General features: G+C 42.9%; 1 protein-coding gene across 1 annotated transcript in view; it reads right to left on the reverse strand.

Moving 5' to 3' along the window:
• Positions 1 to 21,459: 21,459 nt before the first annotated feature.
• Positions 21,460 to 25,105, reverse strand: part of SPTLC3 (serine palmitoyltransferase long chain base subunit 3) — a 138,302-nt gene continuing 134,656 nt past the window's right edge. Inside the window, exon 12 of the mRNA XM_014595107.3 lies at positions 21,460 to 23,494. Coding sequence (XP_014450593.1) covers positions 23,381 to 23,494 — 114 coding nt within the window. The 3' untranslated portion in view covers positions 21,460 to 23,380. The remainder of the gene's footprint in view (positions 23,495 to 25,105) is intronic.

A 25,105-nucleotide genomic window follows, 5' to 3' on the forward strand; every position in this document is an offset into this window, starting at 1 on the left:
CATTTATCTCTGATGCAGCTAGTATCAATTGCTCATCATGGCATGGAGCTTGAACTAAACACTGTATTGTGTAGATGCCGGTGTTGAGGAGATCAAAGAGGCAATGTGCTCATGGCAATCTCTGTTGCTAAATAGCTTCAGGAATTTTCAAAGCATGTGGATTCATTCTAGCATATAATGACTTGCAATGTTCAAATTTGGAGATGGCTAATGTGTGTGTCACTGGGCCTGGCTGGGTTTGTGTCTGATGACTAGGACATGGTAGCAATTTACAGTCCTCCAGCATCCTGGGATGCACTGCTCCCAGCCTCCCACTCCTGCTCCATAGATGATGTACCCACCTTTCCAAGCTTTACTGCCCAGGGGGTGGTACTACATTTGGGAAGTGGGGCCCTGCCAATGCCAGGTGGGGATTTGTGGCAGCAGGGGCATGGAGCTGCTGGGAGGAAGAAAAGCACTGGGGCTGTGGCTTCTCTCCACAGGCCCCCTGCATTCCCATCCTGAGGTGGTGGGGGGTAGGAGATGGCAGTTCTGTAGGGAGCCCCCAAGCCAAGCCCAGCTGACTGGCCTTGTGCCACACACCTCTGCTGACCTGATCCCTGCCCTCCCTGAACAGATCACAATCCCCCTAGCTTTTCCTGAAGAACGGTATCTGGTTACTCTGGGAGGTGGAGACCCATGTTTGGCAGGATGGAGCAGGGGCAGCATGCTTCTCTGCCTGCCAGCAGCTCCATGTTCCAGCTTGCAGTCTCTCTGCAGCACAGCCCTCTCGCCACCTCCACCCACCCCAGGTTGGGAATGGGGGAGGAGTGTGGAGGGAAGCCACAGCCCACTTCAAGCTGCCTGGCCAGGGGAAAGCTGGTGGTACTTGGGGGAAATGGGGCCAGCTCCAGGCAAACGGTGCAGCCCTCTCTGGGGAAGACTGGGTAGGGGCTGGGAGTGGCAGGGGTCAGTAGAGCCACTTGGTTTGGGGGCCTGCCACTGGGCTTAGCCCAGGCTCCCTTCAGCACAGCAGGGACAAAACCAAGGAGTCCTGGCTAGCCACACCCCTGATTGTCAGCCCTCTAGTACAAGGGTGGGCAATTATTTTGGGTGGAGGGCTGCTTACCAAGTTTTGGCAAGCTGCTGAGGGCCACATTTCCCTCTCTGGTGCAGGGAAGCAGGAACAGCCCCACAGTCCCAGGCCAGAAGCCTCTGCTAGGCGGGGGCTTCTGGTTGAGGGGGTGGAGGTGGGTGAGTCTTGCTGCTGGGTCCTGCCACTGGCTTCCCCTTGGTCCTATTGGCCCTGGCTCCTGCCATCTTTGACAGGCAGCCAGAAGCAAATAAATATTAATTTTCTAAATTTTTAGGGGCCCTGCGGGTGAGATAGAATGGCCTGGCAGGCCTGATCCAGCCGCCGGGCTGTATTTTGCCCACCCCTGCTTTGGCAGCAAGTCGGAGCTGTGCAGGTTAGAGATCATATTAACCTTTAATGGGCAACTGCTCTGGACACGTTCTAACTTTGATACCACACAACATTGCATACATCTAGTGTGGCTGAAGGGTAACATGTAACAACACCCTGGAGAGCCCACTGTTGTTCAACATGGAGCAGATTTAATCCAAGGGCTAGGCATGCTGTTTTCGCAACACACCTACGCTAACCAGCAAAGAAAATGCAGCCTCAGCTGGCAATCAAACTATGCTCTCATTCCAGGCACTCTTTTAGGAAGCAGCGTGTTTGTGGATTTCCTTACAAGTTTTATCAGCAGATTGGAAAAACAGAGATATTTTCCTCAAGCTCCTGCTCTTTTCCCCTATTCCCCCCTCCCTACTTCTCCTCCTTATTCTTTAAAAGATAAAAGGTAAAGGTGTCCCATTTACAGGCCATAGAGGCTCATTGGGACACTGGAGGAAGGGGTCCACTATTTCTTTAACCTCAGACCAAGAAGGAAGTGATATGGTCAGTTCTACACTCCAGCTGCCTTTACTCCCAGGGCACTCCTGCTACTCATTGGCTAGGAGGCTGGGTGGACCGTAGGGTCACTCTGGACATGGAAACAATGAGTGGAAACCTACCACTCCCATCTAGGCTCTTCCAGTCCATACCCAGTTATCCTACCAATTCAGCTATACAACTGCCTCCTTGTTCTTTAAGGTCCTACAAATTCTTATCCAAGGTGAGGGGGATTTGTGTTGTGAGTTGAGTTACTCATCCAGTATCCAACGCTGTTCTTCTCTTGGTATATTGTCTCTGGTCTTGACCTCACTAAAGATAATGGGAAAACACTTCCACTTGGAGCTTGAAACCTTGGAAGGTTAGAATGTTAGCACAAGTTTGACATCCTATTTCTTACTTTTTGGATACATTGGAGTGTATTTATCAATAAGCACTGGAGTTCACAAACTTCCAGTACATTTATGATGGCACCAATAGTTAGGAAATATGAGAGATACCTCTATAGATGGCCGTTACTTGTTAACATTACTATATCTGTCAAAGTGGCCATTACTGGTGTCATCTGGAATGAGCATGTCTACAGATAAAAGCCTCCTAGTATCAAATCATGAAATTTAGCACTTACATAGAAAAACAAATAACAAAGCTTGCTGCAAGAAACCTAAAGGTGGGCACTCCTATTACTAGCCACATTGGAAGAACTGGAAGCATATGCAGAAGTTTGAACTTGTAAAACAAAACTGTTTAGATTAGGATTTCTCGCTCCCCTGAAAAGAGTTGGACAATTCTGACAAAAGTCAGAACTATTAGGAGTTCCTTTTTTCCTCTCAGATTCCTTTACTTCAAATGTGCCTGTGGTATTTCACTTCCAAGTTTGCATATGCAGGCAGACATATACATATGTGCCCCCATCTCCCACGTTGAATTTTATTGTCTTGGTTAAAGAATTCTAAGGCCTGAAGGTGGTTTGTGGAGGAAATTACAAGGTATGGGGAACATTAGGGGTTAGGACAGAATGGGCCTTATGACTTTGACTATGGAGTCACAGCTGTGGTTCCAGACTGTTGCGAATAATCCAGCATTGAGGGGAGTGGAGCTGTACTTGACAACCTAACAGGTATTTTCCATATCTAAAGTTTAAGATTCTGCAGAAGTTTGTACTAATCAGCAATAAAGCCCAAAGTCACTGGAATTTGTGGATTTCCTCCACCTGTGGATTTCTGTTTCCAGCTCCAGTTTATGTAAGGGATAAGGCATTTTCCCCAAATTCCTTGCCAAGGGCAAGCTCTCAGGCTTCTATACAAAAGAAATCAAACTTGCTGATGATCTTAATCAGATAATCCACTAATCAGATCATCCAGGTGCATTGCCTGTTTAGAGAAGCACAGCTACTGGAATCTGTGATTGATTGACTGCCATTGTAACAAATGCAATGAGCACTAACATAGTTATCTGGTTTGTTAAAAGTCTTACCAGAATCTAAAGTAGTGAAAATGCCTATAGATTTTTTATAAAAGGGGATATTGAAATGTGTTTACGCAAAAACAAACAAACATAAGTAGATACCAAAAAAATCAAATTGTAATTGAATTTGCTCTATGCGTGCTGACCTGAGTCACTATCTTTGATCTTGAAAGAAGTCTGCCTCATCCTGAGAAATAAAGAGAAATGCAAAGCCCCCCTCCCAGTTTATTAGCATCTTAAAAATGTCATTTTTAAATGAGATGACCTATTTTCTCTAATACAAGCACACCATGGATTATGCTGTCTAATATAGTTGTAATGGAAGTTGTTTTCTCTTGAGAAGGACCTGGGAGATTTATCTGGAACAAATTTTCTGCATGTAAACTTCAGTGTAAACTTACTCACCAGTCTGAGAAAAGTATCCAGCAAAAATTATAGGAATATCACCAATATCTAGGTCAGTACCCTAGACTAGTCAAAGTATCTATTAGTGCCTGCATTTATCTTTCTCCAAAGGGAAGCTATGTTTGACCTCTAAGGAAGGTCAACAACTTAATTATTGTACTCAAGACAAAGCTACTCTGTGCACAGGAAATGAAAGCTAAGAGAAGCACTTTGAAAAGAAAGACGTTTTACTCTCTCAAATAAATGAGACTAGAAGAATCCAATATTCTTTTCTTCCTGAAAAGGGCTCCTGACTGGATGCTAACTGATGTGCATCATGCAAAGAAGAGAAATTTAGGTTCCTTCCTGCCTTCTGAACATAAGCACTGCAGCAGAGTGAAGGTACTTGGAAGACAGTAAAGATTTTCCACAGGAAGGGCTTTTAAGGCTGTTTGTACTATACCCAAATCTAATTAGAATACCAAATAAACTTGCTTCTGAGATTAAACAACATAAAGAAACATTTTCATGAAAGCTTACTGTTAATTTGTAGTATTTGTTATAGGGATTTACCTGGGAAAAGGAGATACAAGAAAATGGTTCTGTTGGTCATGTCCCTCCCCATTTGGAAATAGATGACTCACTTCTCTTAGGAAGTTGCTCTTTAAAACCTGGAAAAGGTCAGGAGCAAAGTCTGACTCAACAAGCAGAAATGTGCCCTCTTCAAGGCAACTTCTAACATTACAAGTTTATCAAGAAAAAAAGTTTTCTCAGTATCTGTTACAGTAGGAAGAAAGGGCTCTGAGAACAGTTGTTGGTTACTGAGCTCTTTGGAAAACCTGGACCTTAACAACTCTTTGCTTTAGTTTACCCATGTGTAAAATGAGGATCCTACTTTACTGCCATACACGAGTACCATGCACACACAGGGCAAGATCCAGTTCCACCTATCAGGTATCTAAATGGCACTTAGGTGTCTAGGTATAATACTATTCCTCCCTGCTGGAGTTCCACAAAAACTGTTATTGCCTCTAAATACCTTCAGCTATGCCTTAAGACTAAGTCACAAAAAATGGAGGAGAAGAAGATGAGGAGGACCTACCCCACCTTTTGTTTAACAGTTTGCAAGGTCTCAAGCAGGGTGGAATAGGATTGCACTTGCACTTAGACATGTGGTCCATATTTCTACAGCCTCTTTGCTGAACCAGGGTCTGCTGCTGAGGAGACAAGCGTTGCCCACTGGCTCCTGTTTGGTGCATGTGGAAGCCAGTTGTGTAGGCAGTGTATATGGCTTAGATCAGTCCCAAGCATGCAGCCTGTTGCTGTTCTCTGCCTAACAGCAGCTACAGGACACATTTTATGCCATACAAGTTGCCATGGCGATGCAAGTGTCTGTGGGTCCATTATGGCAGGTTCAGGCAAAGTGCATGTTACCAAAATTATTAAATAGTTTATTTTTATGATGGGATAGGCCAGGGGTAGTAGGGACACCAATCCCATTGAATAGTATCCCCTAATTTCTAAAACTGAGCCCCATTCAGGGTAATCTTACACATCCACTTCACTTTGGATCATAACGCCATCCTGATGACACAAACCTGGAGATACATCAGTTTAATGGTACATTCAGCAGATGCACTTCTTACTGCTTATGGCCATAATTTTCAAAATAGGATACCCAAACTTAATGTCCCAACTCCATATTTAGGCACCTAACTAGAATGTTTCTGTTTTCACCAGACTTGAGCACCAAAACTATCACTGTAGTCAATATGAGCTTTAAATTTTTAGACATGCCTAAGTGACTTAGGAGTCAATGTCTGAACAAGGCATGGCTCCTGTGGAATAAAAAACCAAATATATGGCAATGTAGAGTATTTCCTCATTGTAACAATCTCTGTTTATAAAAGATCTCAACTGTAGGAACGAATCTTTTCATTTTTACAATGCAGAAAATTGACTAGCCCTATTATAGTGACTATCTTGCCCCACTTATACTGAATTTTTCTCCTGAACCATGGGAGTTTGCTATAATGAGGCAGAAGAGTTAAACTAAAGAGGTACAGGCAATCTTATTTCTAGCATTTCCTAGCTTTTGAGTACCTGGTTTGCAACCCTAACATTCATCTTATGTAGCAAAGAATATATAACAGAGACTGCTTCGTTTTGAAGTGTTTATTAGGTCCAAGAACACAGAGAGAGTTAGAGACCATTATTTCAATACAGTGTCACCATTTAACCTTTTTACAGAATTTGGCACTGCTTTTAGATGTCTATATTGCCTTTTTTGTGTGCATTAGCTACATGCTGCTGAGCTTCCCTAAAGCTGGAGCTTTCTAGGTAATTGACTGTGATAACTAGCAGTGTTCACACTTCTGGAATATAATAACGGTCTTCAGCAGGAAAGGTACCAAATGAGTTTCAAAATCAAAAGCTGGTGCTGTCTACTTTTTTACAGGTATGGGGAAAATATGGACACATTGAAAAATTTTAATCCTAACCTACACAGTTGGTTGGGAACATAAAAGTCTGACTAGCTGGAGTTAACAGACTATATCAACTAAACCCAACTACATTTAGGATGTATGAAGCTGGATTTTAATTTGCCTGCATATGTATGCATACAGAGAGCATGGCATACAGGTCAAGACTTTCACAGACATTGCTTCAAGGACACAGTCCCCCATCTACATTCTGTGTTCTCAGATGTAGGACCTTGCATTTTGCTATAAAGTCCCCCTCATGTATAGCAGGCTTCTTGTGGTAACTGCTACATTCCCACTAAATTAAGGGGCTATAACGGCTTGGCAGGTGAAAACATAGCATTATCAGACACCAGGGTAGGAGTAGCCAAAAGATCCCCGAGGATAGAAGAAAGAACAGGATAGTCACTAAGGTACAACTTTCCAGTCATGATCTGATTCTAGCTACCAACTAAATCCAGCATTTCCCACCCTTTCACCTTGAGGGAAATGTATTCCTCTGAAACATTAGCTTCTCTTTGACACTAAAACTTTCTGAAATCTGATCCTTAACTCTGGAAGAAAATGAGAGCCTGCATGCTGAGACCATATTAGCAGAAATCAAGCAGCAGGAAAGTTCTTTGGTTAATGGTCTTTCTGAACAGACTCCCTATAGATTTCTGCGACGCATGGAGCATATTCAGCTGCTTCCCCTGGTTTTTGTGAACAAAGACTTACCAAGCATTAGGGAACCCCTTTGTCATTTTTGGTAGGGGGCAACATATCTGTTTGCTTAGGACATTATTTTCCTTTCATCAAGAGGTATAGTTTTCACAGAGAGCCTGTTTACATGGCCATAGGGTCAAACTTTGTGACTTCTGTCCAAAACCAGTCTTCCCTCTCATTCCAACAGGAGAAAAAAAATCTGATAACAGACCTGCTTGGGCCAGTGCGTTTAGATTTGATCCACTATCTATGCTTTTCTTTTGAGAATAGCTCCCCCCTCGCTAAATGCTATGTAGGTAGAATTAAGCCACATTCTTTACTAAATATGAAGAAGGTTAGAACTTCAGCTGGTGCAGAGGAGGATAGTCACTACTGAAATTAATGACACAGTGCCAATTTATACCAGTGGTGGCCAGAAATGCTTGCAGGGTTTGGTGTGTATGCACGAACCAGCTTTGTACTACAAGTGGTTTTGGTGAACAGCAGTGCCTGTAGTCAATAGGCTTGGTGATCTTAACTGTCATAGTACTTTCCACAGACTTGAATTTTAACCATTCATTCTGACTACAGAATCCACACAATAGATGGATTTTGTCAAGACTTGATTTGTTGTTTACTCTGATGTGAGCCTAGGAGGAATGCCACTGAAATTGGTGGAGTTAAACACCTATAGAACTGGTTTAAGAGGACAATGAAACACTTAGACCTTGATTCCAGCAACTGGATGTGTTTGGCTGGGCACTTGATCCCCAGTCCCTTTGGAGACCCACTGGCTTCAGCAGTGCTGCAGCTGGATGCAGAGGTTCAAATTCTGTTACATCCTTTTATTGTGATAGCCACTTTGGTGACTTACCTGACAATGGCTGTTTTGGAGCTCTCACTGCATCCACTGTTCACCATCCATGTTCTTCAGCTGTGTTGTAGAAGAGTTGTCAGTACAGGTGATGGAATACTTCAGGTTCTACATCTACTCAGTTCTTGGTCTCTCTGCTAAGATTGCAAACAATAGCTAGTCAGCACCAGTTGTAATATAGATTTCCATCCATTAGGGACCAAGATGAGATGTCCAGGTATATTAGAGGGGGAATCAGAGGTATTGTTCTGTCTGGAATTTTTGGTTTAGCCCCCATTGTTAATAGACAGCCAATTCAGTGGCTTTATTGTACCAGTTTTTGGTCTCTTTTGACCTGGGCTGTCACAACCCAAGAGTGTGATTTTTGTTTTTGTGTGTACTTTGGCACCACTGAATTATTTTCCCGCCGTTTGAAGCTTTCTTTGCAGGGTGCATTTCTTCTTTGCAGCATAGAAATGCACGTTGCAAGGAGTTCCCGCCATTTGTATTTAAATTCGAGCCCCATTATTGGTTGTTTTTAAATTCGAGCCCCATTATTGGTTGTTTTTAAATTATTCCCACGTACTAGCGATTGGCTTGCTAGCCGTATAAGAGGCTTGGGTGGTTTCCGCCCAAGTCGGAGAACTTTGAGCACGCTGCAGAGTGCTTCTACGGAGATTTGACCTGCGGCTGCTGATCGATAGACTGATCACCTGTCGATTCTTCTTCCCGTCGCCGAGCGCAATCCTCGATGTATCCCTCTTCCCTGCACGCAAACAAGGATCCACGGAGCCTCGACAACTCCGTGAGAGTGAGAGTTTTGTCCGAGTCCTCAAACGGGGATTTAAGCAGAGCTTTACCCGGGAAACTTTCCAGCCTACACCGCGACCATCTACGGTGTAAATAAACAATCTTGAATCAACCATTACACGTCCGTGCCTAATTCTAGCGTGTCACCTGCTTTCTCTGACCCAGCGTGTCCGGGCTGCTGGCCACAGCCCACGGCGCGAAAAAAAGGCCCCGGATCGCTCCTGGCCCACACAGGCTGGATGTGCACTGGTGAGGCATGGGTGCAAGTCTCCGTCTTTCAACATCGGTTAAACTGATTCGGTTTCATAAACTATCAAGTAACATTAAGTGTTACTTCAAAACGAGAAAACTGTCTATGGATATACCTCAGGGGGGACACAAGGCTAGTTGTCTGTACAGGATGGTGTAATGAAGTAAGTGATCACAAAGCACTGATTGCCATAAGAGCTTCTTGCTGAAAGCATAAAAACACACTAAAAATCCATATATTTAAAATGTATTCCTGGAGTCATAATGATATAGCAGTCACATAGTTCTTTGCTTTGCTCTTCCTACACCAAGGGTACAACTATTTCTGATTATACACCAGTGGGCAAATACACATATTTCTGTCTTCATAGCCCTCTCTGTTCTACTTTCAGTGCATCTTTCCTGAATAGGGGTGATCTGAATTGCACACAGTGTTTTGCACGATGTCTCATCAGTGCCTTATACAATGCATTAATATTTCCCTGTCTTTGCTGCAAATCTGACTCATATATCTTTTCATAGATTTCATAGACATTAGGGCTGGAAGGGACTCCGGAGGATCATTGAGTCCAGCCCCCTGCCCCAGGGGCAGGAAGTCAGCAGGGATTATAGGATCCCAGCAAGATAAACATCCAAACGTGTCTTGAAGGCATTCAAAGTGGGTGCTTGAACCACCTCCAGTGTCAGTCTATTCCAAACCTTGGGGGCTCAGACAGTAAAGAAGTTCTTCCTTACATCCAGCCTGAAACGGTCGTGGCGGAGTTTGTGACCGTTCAATCTTGTCATCCCTTGGGCGCTCTGGTGAACAGACGTTCCCCCAGATCCTGGTGAACACTCCTATAAACTTATAGGTGGGCACCAGATTGCCCCTGAGCTTGCGCTTTTCCAGGCTGAGGAGTCCCATAGCTCTCAGCCTCTCATCATAAGATCTGTTTTCCTGACCTATGATCATGCGTGTGGCTCTTCTCTGCACTCTATCAAGCTTCTCCACATCCTTTTTGAATTGGCGGGCCCAAAACTGGACGCAGTACTCCAGCTGCAGCCTCACCAAGGCCGAGTACAACGGGAGAATGACGTCCTGGGATTTGCTTGAGAAGCATCTATGGAAGCAAGGCAGCATTTTGCTTGCTTTACTAGCTGCCGCATCACATTGAAGGCTCATGTTCATCTTGTGGTCAATCATGACCCCCAAGTCCCTTTCATCTGTAGTGCTAGCCAGCGTAGCACTGCCGAGCCTATAAGGAAGCTGCAGATTTTTCCTCCCAAGGTGGAGAACCTTGCACTTTTCGGTGTTAAACACCATCGCGTTCTCATCTGCCCATTTCATGAGCCTGTCAAGATCTGCCTGGATCACCCTCCTGTCCTCGGGTGTGGATGCTTTGCCCCAGAGTTTGGTGTCATCGGTGAACTTGGCCAGTCCACTTCTAACACCAATGTCTACATCATTGATGAAGATGTTAAAAAGCATAGGCCCTAGGACAGAGCCTTGAGGGACCCCACTGGTCACAGCGCACCACGACAATTGACTTCCATCAACCACCATCCTCTGGGTCTGACCACGGAGCCAATTCCCCAGCTAGTGGATTGTGGTGAGGTCGAGGCTGCAGTTAGCCAGTTTTGCCAAGAGGTGATCATGGGATACCAGATCGAAGGCTTTTTTAAAGTCAAGATATATGACATCAATCTCTTCCCCCTTGTCCAGGTGATAGGTCACCTGGTCATAAAAGGAAATGAGATTGGTCAAGCATTTGCATTTTCCTTTTTGAGGCCCATCATACTGGTGGCTCACAGTCACAATGGGTACTTCTACATGAGATTCTAAAAGCATCTAAGTAGACCAGTTCTACTGCTCATTAGCATGTCGTGGCAAAAGCCATGCTAATGTGCTAATATGCAGTAGAATTATTCTACTGAGCATTAGTGTCATGTAAAAGATGTATGCTGGTGCTACAGGTGCTAACTTAATGTGCCGTAATTATGGTGCATTAATGCACATATAGAGACGCCCACTGAGACTGACTAATTAGCCCAGATCTTTTTCCTGCCGTCTTGCAGGAAACAAGTAGTAATGCAAGTTCCTATGCTTGGCACTGGAGAATAAGAATATTTACTTAACTCTTTTGTTTCGGGAAGGTGTATATTCAGATGAAAATCTGAGGATATTTTACAAATCATTTTTAGGTTAAAAAGATCACTGTTAACATTAGAATTCATCCTTGATACAACATTGCAGACATCTGAAGAATTATACCAGGACTCATTTGTCTGTAGGATCCCAGTGAAGATACAGCACTGTCTCACAGTTATATGCCTGGAAGAAAATAGTCAGAAACAGACTGCATTTTGTGCATTAAAATGTGTAAGGTAACTGCTCAATAAGTAAACATAGGATGGGGGCAGATCTTCAGCGGGTATAAATGGGCATAATGGCTTTGACAAATGAGCTATGCCAAATTGCAGCACCTGAGAATTTGACCAACAACCTCCTCTGTATCAACTGAGAGCTCATAGAATAAATGCTATTCAGCATCTACATGATGCCCTTCCATGCTCAAATGGGTGTGCTCCTTGCTAATAAAAACTAAAGAAAGGTAGCAGAGGTTAGAATTTGTTAAGAAGTCAGGTAAGCAAAGATTTAAATAAATGAATGCTAATATCAGTTTGCTAATCCCTACCTCCTGAACCAATTATGCTGTAGAATGAATTGTTAACTATTGGATAAGACAAAAGGAAGTAGGGTTTTTCTTTTTTTTTTATTGTTCTTGCTGCTTTTTCATACGGAAAGCTCCTAAATGACATAAAGATACTATAATAACATTATAATGAACTCATCAATCACTAGGAACTCCAAAATAGGACCATGGCATTCCAACAGGATGTGTTTGTAAACTATGACCTATGGCCATCCCTATTGAACACCACTCTTTCAGAGACAATAGGAGTCTTTCATTATTGCCTGCTTGGACTCATGGATGATTAAGCTGAAAGGGGTCTCTTGGGCCTTCATGTCCAACCCCTACACCAAATACAGGTTTATCCCCTATTTCATTCCCCTGTGTGCATTATCTAATCCTTTGCTGAATATGCCTATTGATTGTGATTCCTTTTATAGCATTTCTTCACCAGCTAGATTTTTCTTATGGGTAACCTAAATGTAATTTTGTTCAGTTTTAGTCTTCAACCCCTTTATATAATTTCCTAAAAATGTTTAAGCTATTCTGTTCTCTACTCCCACAGCTTCTTTAAGCCTTTTAAGTGCTCCTTAAGCCATGTCTGCACCAAGTCCGTACAGCACCCATGAAGCATGCCACTCAGTGCTCTTGATTCTCCAAAAAAAGGTAATGTAGCTGCCTTAGAAAGGCCTTGAGTGCATGCCAAGCACCACGCCAGAGGCATGGAGCCTGAGACAGCACTGGTGTGAGTACTTGGGGCTGGGATTTGGCACACAGTGAGTGCATCTATCTGTGAAATTTGTGTGCCTGAATAAACTCTGATGCTGTTTGCATGGGAGTTCATTGCTCCCAGGCACAGCATTTACATGTGTGCCTGGGACTGCAGCACACTGAACAGGATTGGAGCATCCCCAGCTGGCAGGGGGACCAATTAGCTGCTCTATTGTGCTGTAGGGGAGCTGGCTGGGGCATGAGACTATTAGCCAGCAGGCAGCTCTGCACTGAGTACCCTCATGACCCAACTAGCTCCAATCACCATCTACATGTGCATTGCAGGGGAGTAAATAATTCGACCATAGGATAGTACTTGTTTTGGGCAGCACTATACTATGGCAGAGTTAATTAGTTTACTCCAGCCTAATAGCACCACACATGTACTGGTGATGCTTTACTGCAGAGCTAATTAGTCAACTCCACAGTAAAGTGCATGTGTAGATGCTCCCAGGGAGTGGGAATGAGTGGGTTAGGTATGCTTCTTCTTACCAGTCCTAGGCTTGGCATGGAGGTGGTATAGAGAAGCTATGAACAACTCTAGTGATGTTGTTGCAGCCTCTTTGTTATATCAACATCCTTGTGCCAACCTATACAAGCTATAAGATAGATTTCTTGTCCTCATAGGCCCCTCTGTACCTGTTCTAGTTTAAGTGCATCTTTCCTAAATAGGGGTGATCAGAACCGTACATAGTGCTCTGCATGATGTCTCACCAGTGCCTAGTAAAATGGCATTAATATTTCTCTGTCTTTACTGGAAATGTTGTTCATATATCTGCCTGCATTTCTGTTTTTCCGGGCCCATCATACTGGTGGCTCACTCACACTGAGATTGACCAATTAGCTCAGGTCTTTTTCCTTGAATACTACTGAAATCAGAACAACAGGGTTAGAAATTGCCTGGATCACTTTTTTCATCCTTCATAAATGTAAAGTACTACATTTGCTATGCTTCAGTCATTTCATTCTGCAAGTGATTTGATCAGATTTATTAAAAAATCCTTACCACTAAACTTGAGATTTCATGCTCCAGTTCTTTCAGAATTTTGGGATTCTCTGGCTCTCCCTGATATAAACCTATTCACCTCTGAGTTCTTCCCCCTTGGTTATGGTAATTTCCATTTCTAGACACTCACATCCCATTAGACAGTCTGATTTCACCCACATCAATATCTTCCTTATTAAAAATCAAAGTATTGGCCTGTCACATCAAGAAACAGGTTAGTACTTAAAATGAAATAAACTAAAGCAGATGAGAGAAACCCAGTAATTCATATTACCACCTGCTGGCTGCATAGACGTTATCAGTAAACAACTGATTGGTAATCAATGACCTAAGGGAGGAGGAGGAGAACAAAGTGCATTTAAGTTATGATTAAGTACAGGAGAGAAAGGATGGGACTTTTCACTGATGCCCCTAGCAGATGTTACACTTAAGATGCAATTAACCTGTTAATTGTGCCATAAATAGTAACCCTGTCATACTTTCAGGCAATTAATGATGCGACAAAATGGGAAACCAGGCACAAAAATATTCCACAAAGTATGTGTAACAAGTTTATGGGTGGTTTCCATCTCACCTTAAGTTGAACATGTGCCAAGTTAGCACCGCCATGCAGCCTGATGCTGGCTGCATGGTGGGGCTTGTTTGACAGTTCCCTCAAGTCAGCCATCTGACAGTTGGCACAGTGCTGCATGGGGATGAAACCCACTGTTTCCAGGGTGCTGAGTTGGGGGGAGCTCATCAGCTGGGTCAGGGGGCTGAGTTATACATATCCATGGGGCTCCCTGCACCCTCGCATACTGCTGGCCTTGCCTGGCCGCTCCGGTGGGGACTGAGGAGCAAGGCAAGTTCTGGTGCCAGGTTATGGTGAGCCCTGCAACTCGCCATGATCCAGCATCAGAATATGCCTTGCTCCTCAGCTCATGTTGGAGCTGCAGGGCAAGGCAAGCATGATGCTAGGTATGAGGAGCTGCAGGGCTCCCTGTGACCCAGCAGGTTGACTACTTGCCTTGCAGCTCCCAGGGGCCTGCAGAGCAAGGCACCTGATACATCCTGGCCACAGGGATCCTGGGACCAGGAAGAAGTTCATCTGGGCCGCACTTTCAATTTTTAAAGGTCCAGGGCACCAGGACCTTTAAAAAAACCATGTGCAGCTGGCCTGAACACAAGTGTTATGACATCCCAGTGCATGGGGCTCTGGGCCAGCCCCATTGTGGTCTCAGGGATGAGACTGACAATCATCTGATTGTCAGTTCCAACCCCAGGATCACAACAGCATCTTAACCCAGCTCTGGTGCAGTCTTGGAGCTAGGCTGACAATCTGCTGATTATGATGACAATCCCAGGTTCCTGCTACATTTGCAAGTAATAATGCCATGGTTGGGATCTATCCCTGATTCCAAGATTATACGTTCTGCTATGCTGTGGCAGGGCAGGAGGTGCAATTGTTGGGGATGGGGGATCAGATCCCATTGTGCCATTAAATGGATATGTGTCAATGGGCCTGAGAGAGTGCCTCCCATAGGGGATTAAAACCAAGAAGAGGAATTAATGTAGTTTAGTCTTTGACCCAGACCCAAATAGGGCTTGGAAGGAGTTGAATCAAGACTAAAGTGTTCTCACGAGTGTTTCATTTGAAGTGGCAAAAATCTTAGAAAATCATTGAATCATACAATCCTAGAAAATTAGGGCTGAAAGGGCTCAAGAGATCATTATGTCCAACCCTTTGCTCAAGAAAACATCATTCCCACCTAAACTATCTCTCCTGAGTGTTTGTTTCACCAGCACTTAAAAACGTCCAATGATGGAGATTCTACTAGGGATTCTCTCTAGGGAATAGGCTCCAATGCTTAAAAACTCTTGTAGTTAGAGTGTTTTTCCTAATATCCAATTTAATCAGCTCATTTTATGTTTCAACATAATAAAGTGTGGGAATCTTATTGGAATAACTCTTTTTATGAGATTTCAAGTACATGCTGTCCAGGAGATTTTTTCCCTTGTTTTGGCTTTGGATGCCACCCTGAGCCAAAACCCTATGGTTAAGTTTGGATCTAGGGACTCAGGTCAGGGTCTGAAATATGCACTGAAGATGGCAAAACTGAATCCTTTAACAAAATATTAATTTAAAAGAAAAAAGTGCACTCGATATAGAGCAGTGTTGGATGTGTCACTGGGGTCACTTTCTTCTCTTTCGGACATACAGCACAATTGGAACATATCTATACTGACATTCATTAGACATAGATTGTACCAGGTCCTAAGAAAGAGAATGCAGGCATCACCAATGGAGCCTAATAGAGTTAGGTACCCCAGTCCCACTCAATGAGATCACTGGGAGCTAGGTACCAAGAATTCTAATTTACATTCTGCATTGGCCAAAACCTACACTGGGGCTCCTGGGCTCATGAAAAACACACAAGAAAGTAAGAACATAACTGACATTTACTGGGTCAGACAATAGGTTCATCTTGCCCAGTATCCTGTGTCACTCAGGGGCAGAGAGTTGAAAAGGAGAGTGAACAGGATATGACCAGGGTTTTTTCTCACTGTTCCTCTCTTACTTGCAGCCTCCAGCATGTAAAGTCTAGGAAGTTCTGAAGGAAGCATTATGTGCTGTTAACCCTCAAAACATGGCAAAATCTGTGGAAGTTCTTGAATCACATGTGAAATCCTGGATGGTGATTTGCAGAAAGCTGGTTTCCAAGGTTGAGTCTTAATTTTTCCATTTCCACTCAAAACGAGGTATTGTTTCAACACAACCTTTTTTGGAATTTTGGGAAAAAGAGGAAAATTGCCCAAGCTGCACCGTTCTGGTGTGAATTAGCCTCTTTTTTTTTTGTTTATTTATTTTTAGCTTTGAAGTCTGTGTACATTAAAATCTATGAATGTCATATTAGCAAACAGGCACTAATGACATCTCAGCAAACTGGAAAAAGTTTGGTTCCAAATTTTTTAAAAGATAAATTTACATGTGAAAAAAAGAAATTGAAATCCTCTCAAAAGAGCAAGCTTCCTAATTTAATTGGCATCAAATAGTAAGACACCAACAAAGCTTTAACTAATATAAATGAAAGGAAACTTTAAGAAGCAGCATTGCAGAAATATTTATACGGTATTTATAATTAATTCCCATCATTGTACTGTTTATTACATTAAGTTTGGTATGCATAAATAAAGTACTGTTCTTGTACCTTTCAACCAGGAATAATGTACTTGGCCTACAGTCTAAAAGTGAAAAGACCCCTTGGCTACTAACAATGCCTATCCTAGATGATTCTTTTAATCTCTTTACAATCCTTTGCAATGGAGGTCAATAACATTATCCCCATGTAGGAACGGTGGCATGCAGAGGTGAAGGGACTCACCACTGGGTAGTGGTGGAGACTCACCACATAGGGCATGTCTACGTGAGACATTTACTGTGGAGCAGACTAATTAGCTTTGCAGTAAAGTGTCAGTGTCTACATATGTGGTACTATTAGGCTGGAGCAAATTAACTAACTCTGCAAGTACTATCCTACAGCAGAGTTATTTACTCTACTGCAACACAAGCGTAGACAGTCACTGGGCCTGGCTGGGGCATGAGGGTGCCCCAGCCAGTCCCTCTGCAGGATGTTGAACTGGGTCATAGTAGCCCTGGGCTTGCAGACTGACCTTCAGGGCCCCTGGCCAGCCAGGGCTCCTCTGCCCTGGCTCAAAGTGCTGCAGTCCTGGGCGCACATAGAAATGCTGTGCCTGGGAACAATAAACTCCAATGTGAACTGCGCTGAGTTTATTTCATCGAATTAATTTAATGTGTAGACATGCTCTAGCCATTAAGTATTATTGCTTAAAATATATTTCTGAAAGTGGCTTTGGAGCATGAGGTAGTGAACAGGACAGTTCAGATAGAAATATTCTGAACACTGAGAATTTTTTAGACTGGGGAAGGGTGGGACTAGGAGCTCTGAAAATATCTGCTCTGACTGACTCAGCTGTGAGTAGCTGAGCCCCCCAGCCTTAATTTTGAAAGGACAGTTTCTATATTAGATTAGGACATCCAGCTGCTACTTCACGCTATGTGGCATGCAAAATGGTGTTCTTGGAACGGAGTAAACCAAAACACACACAGCTCAAGGAAGCTTGGCCTGTAAAATTCTTGTATTTATCTCATCTGTAATAGGCCAGCTCAGAAAAGCCACTGCAAAGGTGTTGTAGAATAGGAATCAACATGCAACAAGGGCTACTGCAGAATACTTTATATGCCAGATCATTCCAGGAAACACCCATTACTCATAATTTCTTCACTACTGGACATCATACTGGACTGGCAAACACTGGCACTGAAATTATAGTGCTCTGATGTATGACCTACATGTGAGTTATTCTGTATGCTATGGGTGGCCATGGAGGACACCCTCTCACCACTGAAGCAATAGTCAGGGTAGCACCTAAATATTTCCCCTTAAGAGATTAGGTTTATGCCATGTTCATTGTGTCCACAGACACATATGCCCTGGTCCTGTCAGGATGATGTCAATCCACAGATAAAATTTAAATTAGTGACCTTTTTTCAGTGCGGGTCATGGAAAAAGCAGAGTCCACTCACCAGATGTTGCACGCACATCCTAATTCTTCAGCTCTTACCCTGCATATTGTCAGACCATGAAGGCCAATGCCGTGTTATGTCATTGTCACTGAGTTACTTCTGAGAAGTCCTCTGACTTACTTCCACACCCAGCTTTCACAGCTCCATCTCATGGCTGATCTAGCCTCTCATCTGTTGGAGAATCACATATGCAAGGTTCTTCTGCATCTGCAAAGAAGTCAGGTAATGTAATGCTAGCATAGGAGCCAGTAGGCATATCAGGTCTTTTCATTACAGCATCACCCCTAACATATATGTTACACCACCGTGCTGGATTAATGACTACCTCTGACTCACTCTGCTTCCCTAGCAGATAATCCCTATTGGCCTACTGGCTCTGGAGGCTAGACTTACACCCAGGGTTCAGTGGAGTTGTACATGTGGTAGCTGTGCTGTTGGTCAGGGGAATACTTCTGAAGTAAACTATCTTGTTGAGCTCACTGAGAGAGAGGCCCATCTCATGGAATGTCAAGGGCTCTTCTAGGATGATGAATGAAGGTCTTTCTTACTGGCCCCAGAGAGATCTTGAGCTCGCACACTGCGCTAACTTGTTCACTGCCAGATGACACACCTGGTGGCATTGTCACTTAACACAGACATGCAATGTATATCCATCAGTGGAAGCACCCCTAAGGTGCTTACAGACTCTGTATCATCCTGCATGGAGGTTGGCAGACACTTTCTGGATCATATGTTGCAGAAAACCCAGGTCCTTCTGCATATTGAGGAGTTACATTCAGGTATGTGGATTAGTGAAGGGTCTTCACCCAAGATCTTCAGTTTCCCCCTCAATGCCACAGGGTTTTTGAGTCCAAAAACCAAACTGAGACCTAAGCACATATACTCTCTGAACCAGAGGTGTCATGTTAACTTCTCTCTGAGCTTCTGATACAATATACCACCCCTAAAAATGAGCTCCTGGTATTTGATAGGATAGCTGTCCTCCTACAGCTCTTACAGACATCACCACTGATCACTAGCACCCCAGACTGGCATAAGGCTGTACCTTCAGCAGGAGAGGGAGAGCAACACAGCTGCCATGCATCAGCTGGCACTATCTCCCCCAGAACAGTGCCTGTTATCAATGACTTTCTAAGCAGACAGCTATTACAAGAAGGTGTAGAATTTGGTAATAGGCAGCAGGTGCTGCCACCTTCCCACCTTCCCTCCCTGCTCTTCATGAACACATTAGACTCAGACAGGTTAATATGACTCTATTTGGTTTATCCATGAGCACCAACATGCCACTAGTGACATGATTCATTTTGTTTTACAATGGTTACCTGGAAAGTTGTTGATACAAACTGGTATGAACTGCTTTGTGTGGCTGAGATCCAGGCTGTAGTCTTCAGTTCTAGTGATTCTGCCCAGGTCCTACTTCAGTCCATTCTTCTCCTCATCCAGTTATCTTGCAATATGAGCTGGTTTATGTTTGGTCCTTCCAGCAGTACACCATGTTTCATGGTGATGGCATGCATCAGAAACAACAAATGCACTGTTTATGGAATATTTTTGGGCCACCAGTCTGCTGCAGACAACAGGCTCTTTTACAGGGAAGGCCAAATGCCCTTTTTTATAACTATTCTGGTGTCCCTGAAGGCACCCAACTGATCTGAGAATTGAGCATCCAGGTCAAAAGCCAGGATTTCCTGCGGAAAGGAGGAAGAAACCTAAGGAAGAAACTTACTTATTGGGTAGAATGAGATCTTCACCACTGTCATTCGCCCAATTATTTCTGCAAGTGGCTGCATGGTATTTGTTTCATGTGCTCACCCAGGATGAATTCATGATCAGTGTCTCTCTCTCAAACAGGGCAAGGAGAGATGATGTGGTTAGTACTTAAGAGGTGTGGCAGGATTCTGCATATCTTGGCATCACCATTACAAGCTGTAGGGAGCATGTGTATGTGTGAACAACTCCTGTGGTGTTTATTGCTGATGGGAGCAGGACTATCCTGCAGAATGAGCAATTGCCTATTTCTGTCCATGAGAAAGGTGGACCAGTAAGGCATTAAGGAAATCTTACAGGCTGCATGAGATGGACAGTTTGGCTGATATCACTGGCACACATCAGAGTACCAGGTGAAAGGACTCATACTAGCTAAGTTGCTGGGGACCCTGATGGGATCTGAAGAGGGAGGCACACATGGGAGTCATGCTATCACCCCAAACTGATTGCATGATGCAAATACCTGATGGCTCCCACTACATTATCTGCACTCTGGGCCTTCCTGGGCTCAGAGACCACATGCAGAGCATGGGCACCTGCTTTGTACAACTCTGAGCCAAGGCACCTTGTGCCTCTCTTCCTCTCTCTCCCCTGACCACTAATACTTGATTAATGCTCCTACATAGGCCTGAACCTTATAGAATCTGAACAACTGAGAGCTGTCTCTCTCTCTTTCTCTGTTGACAGGGAAAGGAAGACTCTTGCCAGCATTAACTATATTTGCATATGTGAATAAATGAGGGAAAGGCAGGGATTTTTTGTGGATGATATCTGTTATTGGAATGACTGCATGGTTGGGAGGGACTTAAGACAATGAGGGAAAGCAGCACACAAATACCATGCTTCCACATGCAAACACAGTTAAAGCTCACAAAGGCATACCTGCCTGCCCAGACATTCAGCTGTGAGCTAGAGAATTGCATCTATACTATCTGGCTCATTATAAGCCCTTGGGGAAGATTGGGCCCTTAACTACTAGAGAGCAAATGAAAAATTAATGTGTGTATATAATCAAAATATATTTTTAAGTTTCTTGTATTTCTGAGACAGTTAGACATAACCTAAATCTGGATAAAAGGGGAGTCATTTGCCTCTATTACTTTAAGGAAGAACATAATTTTTGCTCTGTAGCCCTAGACTAGTTGTGTTGTAGTCAATAGGAGTTCTGTCATGGATGTGAGGGGAGCTAGAATTTCTCTTCAAGTGTTCAAAGCTGGATATGTTTAGCTTGTGCTTTTTTTTAATATGTAAGGGATGGAGGGAATTTTGAGAAAGCATATAATATTATATGTAAACTGACAGCCCCTGAAAAATAGCTGCCCTGTCTCCTGAATATGAGAGACCATGTAAAGAGTAACATTTGGAGGGCAGGAGGAATCCTGCATTAGACAGACAACATTCCCGCACAGGACAAAAAGCAATCAGTCTCTAGCTTAATCAAACTCAGGCTTCTTTTTGAGAACAATATAGTGTTGGTTGCATTAGCATTTAGAACACTGTTTGCTGAAATATAGAATGTAACCATATAACGCAAGATTGGAGGTCAGAAGTCAGCTATGCTGATTTACACGAGCTGAGGATCTAACCACAGATATGCAGGAGCAGAGACCTAAACTTTGCTTTATCAGGCTTGGCTCATTATTTTTCCTTGTGGAACAGTGCTCTTGGCTGGAAAGTTTTCTCCACCCCCTCCCCATCAATTAGGCTTAAGCACACACATTCTGCATATGATGAAGCTTTGCTTTGCAAACTATCAGGTGACTTTTAACAAAGGGGAAAAAAACACTTTAACTTAAAAAAAAAACAAGTTTTTCTTTTTAATATTTATACAGTGTATTTACTTTGATACACAACCATGACTCTCTCAACCCTCCTCAGTATTTGTCAAGTTCATCTACTGGCGTGAACAATCATATAACACCATTCAGATCTCCTTCCCAGCCCTCAATATACACTTTCTAAAGCTAACATCTGACATTAAGGAATGTGTTGCAATCAATTCTTAAAGTTACAGGACTATTGGATTTTATTAACTTGCACAACAACAAAAAACCCCCCAACAAAGCCCGGGTCCTCATAACTGATCAGACTTGTTTTATCCTCAAAGCTGCTTTAACAAGCAGGGAGTAATATATAGTAATTGGTATTCCACAATTTAATTGTTCTGTTCTTAAATCTAATATTGCAGCTGTGGGTTAAGTTTACACCACAGCTTTCATGAACATGAAAGTGTGGTACATCTGTGCAGCAGAAAGCTAAACATCTCTTGATCTGATGTGTTTACAATGACATTTGATATTGTGGAAGGGTTTGGAATTCATTCTTAAAGCTGCAGAACAATTTTTAATTGGTCTCATACAGAACTACAGTCTGCAAAAGAACTCCCCAGAACTGCTCAGGCTGAACAAGTTCCCAACTGTGTAACAAGTAAAACTGCGGAGGATTTTAGTTTCCTAAGAATCTGGCACATTCATTTGTGGCAACAGAAATGGGACCATGATCATGTCTCCTCCCTCTGACTATGGACCATATTGTCAACTCTTTTAATCAGTCATTTTATACATAAACTACATTTTTACAATTAAATTAAATAAAAAGCCTTTCTAAACATACCACAGTAGCATAAAGAGAGAACACAACATTTTCATAAGAGACACTTAACTGAGGGGATTTAATGTGTTTAGAAACCAGAAGCTTTTCAAATTAACAGGTGGCAAAGCTGCTTAGGGTTCACCCTGAGCTTCATATTCTGTATGGCTAACAGTTTCAGCATTATGTACTTTCTAGAGCATTTATGAAGCTCATAACTAGTTCAAGAAACTGAGGAATGGGCTTATAAATGTCATCCGTGGTTTGTGAACTTCAAGTATCTGTGTGGTTTGATCAATGTTTTTAAGATGAAAGTTAAATAGTTATTACAATTATTTACCACTTGAACATAAAAAGGGAACATGTCTGCTGAGTGACTTTAGTTGCCATAAGACATGGAAGGCTGCAGGTCGAATGCTTTAGCAGAAAAGTTTTCACTTTCAATGAAAAGATTTAACTCATGTACCATAGAGCCAGTTTTTCTTTCCTCACGAACAAAAGCATCAAGGGGCAAGAAGAAGGAGGGGGGAAAAAATCAGCATATTTCCCCTCCACAGTTTTCTGCCAGAAAAAATTGATGTGTAAAAAGGGACATTTTCTTTTGTTGTAGTTTAGCCGTTTTCAAGTGCTTGTCACTTATTGAGAACCCCTATTAGAAAGACTGTTGTCCCTATCTGTTGTATTCCTTTGTAGCTGTCTGCAATTCTGCTTCAGGTACATACCTCTCAAGAGGTGAGAGCTGATTTGACTGATGAAATTCACGTAAACTAACAAACTATGTTGAAATCCAGTCGTTTAAAAAATGTATTATCTCAACCTTAATTAAGAACTACCCAAAGCCAACTTCACACAAAAGCTGCCTAATAGCAACTTGACCAATAGATTCAGTCTCCTTGCAACACAAATACCTTAATAAGTATTTAGTCCAGGGGATAAACCTGTAGCAATATCCCAGTCTCTTGAACACAGAAATTTGATACAGCAAAATGCAACAGCAGCGCTTCCCCTTGTTTCAAATCACCGAGAAACAAAAACTGTCCTTGGAAGGGAAGAAGTTAATATCTTAGGTTCTTTCTTTTCCCCTGTTTGTAACATCCTAATATTTTCTTCCTGGGCTGAGAGGCTTAATCTTCAAGTTCAAAGCTTGTTTTGTCGTATAGTTCAGGACGAGATGACTTGGAATTCCGGGAATATTTCAATTGTAGAAAATCGCCCAATTCATCAAGGGCATTCAGGACCTGCAATACCATCACACTATATCAGTTATCTTAAAAGGATTTAAAGCTGTTCTCACTTTTGCTTTCCAGCTGAACATGTGTAAAAAAATCAGTGTTTTTTAGCCTTTCAAATCAGAGAAGAAAAAGAAATATTGCCCAAAGGCCGAGTTTTGCTCCAAGCTGGACTAGTGAAAATCAGTGAAGTCAATTGAGATGCGCTGAATGCTGCACTAGTGTCCTTGAAAACTGAAGTTGATTCAGTTAAGTTATGGTTGTATTAGCCAGTAACAATACTTGACTCTTGTTAAAATGGTATGCTTTTCTCTGAGGAAAAAATATTTCAAATACAAATTCCCTTTGCATTGAAACAGTCACAAATGTAACATAAGGTAGTATTGCTGAATTTACAGATATACCCAATAGCATCACTGGGAGTCAGCGAGCAGGGCATCAGCCCTGGGCACTGACTTATAGGAATGCAAGCATGGCGGATGCTGCTGCTGCCAGCCCGGCTGCCACTGCTACCGTGGTTGCTGCCACTGTCCATGGTGCAAAACTTCCTGGTTATGCCTCTGACTATATGCCAAAGACTGGCTTCACCATTGCATTCTCTTACTGAAGAATCAGGCCTAGAATCCTGAATAGAGTTATTGTGAATATTCTGAATAGGCCTAGTTGGTTTTAAAGTGCATTATCCCCTTTTCCTTGTATTATCATCACAGCTGGCCTGATCCTAAACTGAGGGTTTCCAAGTATTCACACCTCCACTGGATTTAATAGGAAGCAAGGGCAGTCAACAGCTGACAGAAGCAGTTCAATATCTTATGCTTTTTACTCTGCTATCAAATGAAGATAGAGAAACTGAGTTTGGTTCACTCAGTGCAATAATCTCAAGAGCCAAAAACGTTAGTTTTTTTGGTGGTGTTAAAAAAAAGTGAAATTCCCAAAATAAAAAAGGAACTTTGATGTAGTAAAAAATATTTATCATCCTTGGAAACCATCCCATACTGGGATCATCCCTCTTATACATTCCAGCCCATGGCTGAACCCATTTTTTGCACCAGTCAGACATTTTCATTGCACCAGAGCTGTCTGTTTTTATGGTATGCCAGATTTACAGCAGTCATGCAACGGTTATCCTTACAAACTTTCCAGCTGCCTGATGTAACTAAATGAAACTCCCCCAGGTATTTCCTATTCTTCACATTAGGTGCAGGGAAGCTTGATTATGCCTCCAGTGTTAATAATACTGTAATATGAGTGTAATGTGTGTAACAGCAGGAGGAACCAGGGGGCAGTCTGCACATTTGTGATGTCTATTAATTTGAACAACACCTTCCAGAAACCCCCAGGAAAAAAAAGAAAGAGGAAGCTGGAGGCTGGAGTAAGGGGAAGAGAGAGCATCCCACAAGTGGAACCTGGTCAGCCCTACACAGAAGAGTGCACAGTGGAGCTGGAGATCTCACAGGCTCCGTCAGCCAGGACTGTAGACTGAAGGAGCTGGATTTAGAGTTGGGGGCAGCTGCAGACTGCTGTCTGAGTGCCCTGGGGACTAAAGGCTTGTTTGAGGACACCTCTGGAGGTGCTAGGGGAAAATGAAGTTGTTGAGTGGATGTTACCACAGTATTGATG

Source organism: Alligator mississippiensis, chromosome 1 (genome assembly GCF_030867095.1).
Source record: "Alligator mississippiensis isolate rAllMis1 chromosome 1, rAllMis1, whole genome shotgun sequence".
In the NCBI taxonomy this organism is placed as follows: Eukaryota; Metazoa; Chordata; order Crocodylia; family Alligatoridae; genus Alligator; species Alligator mississippiensis.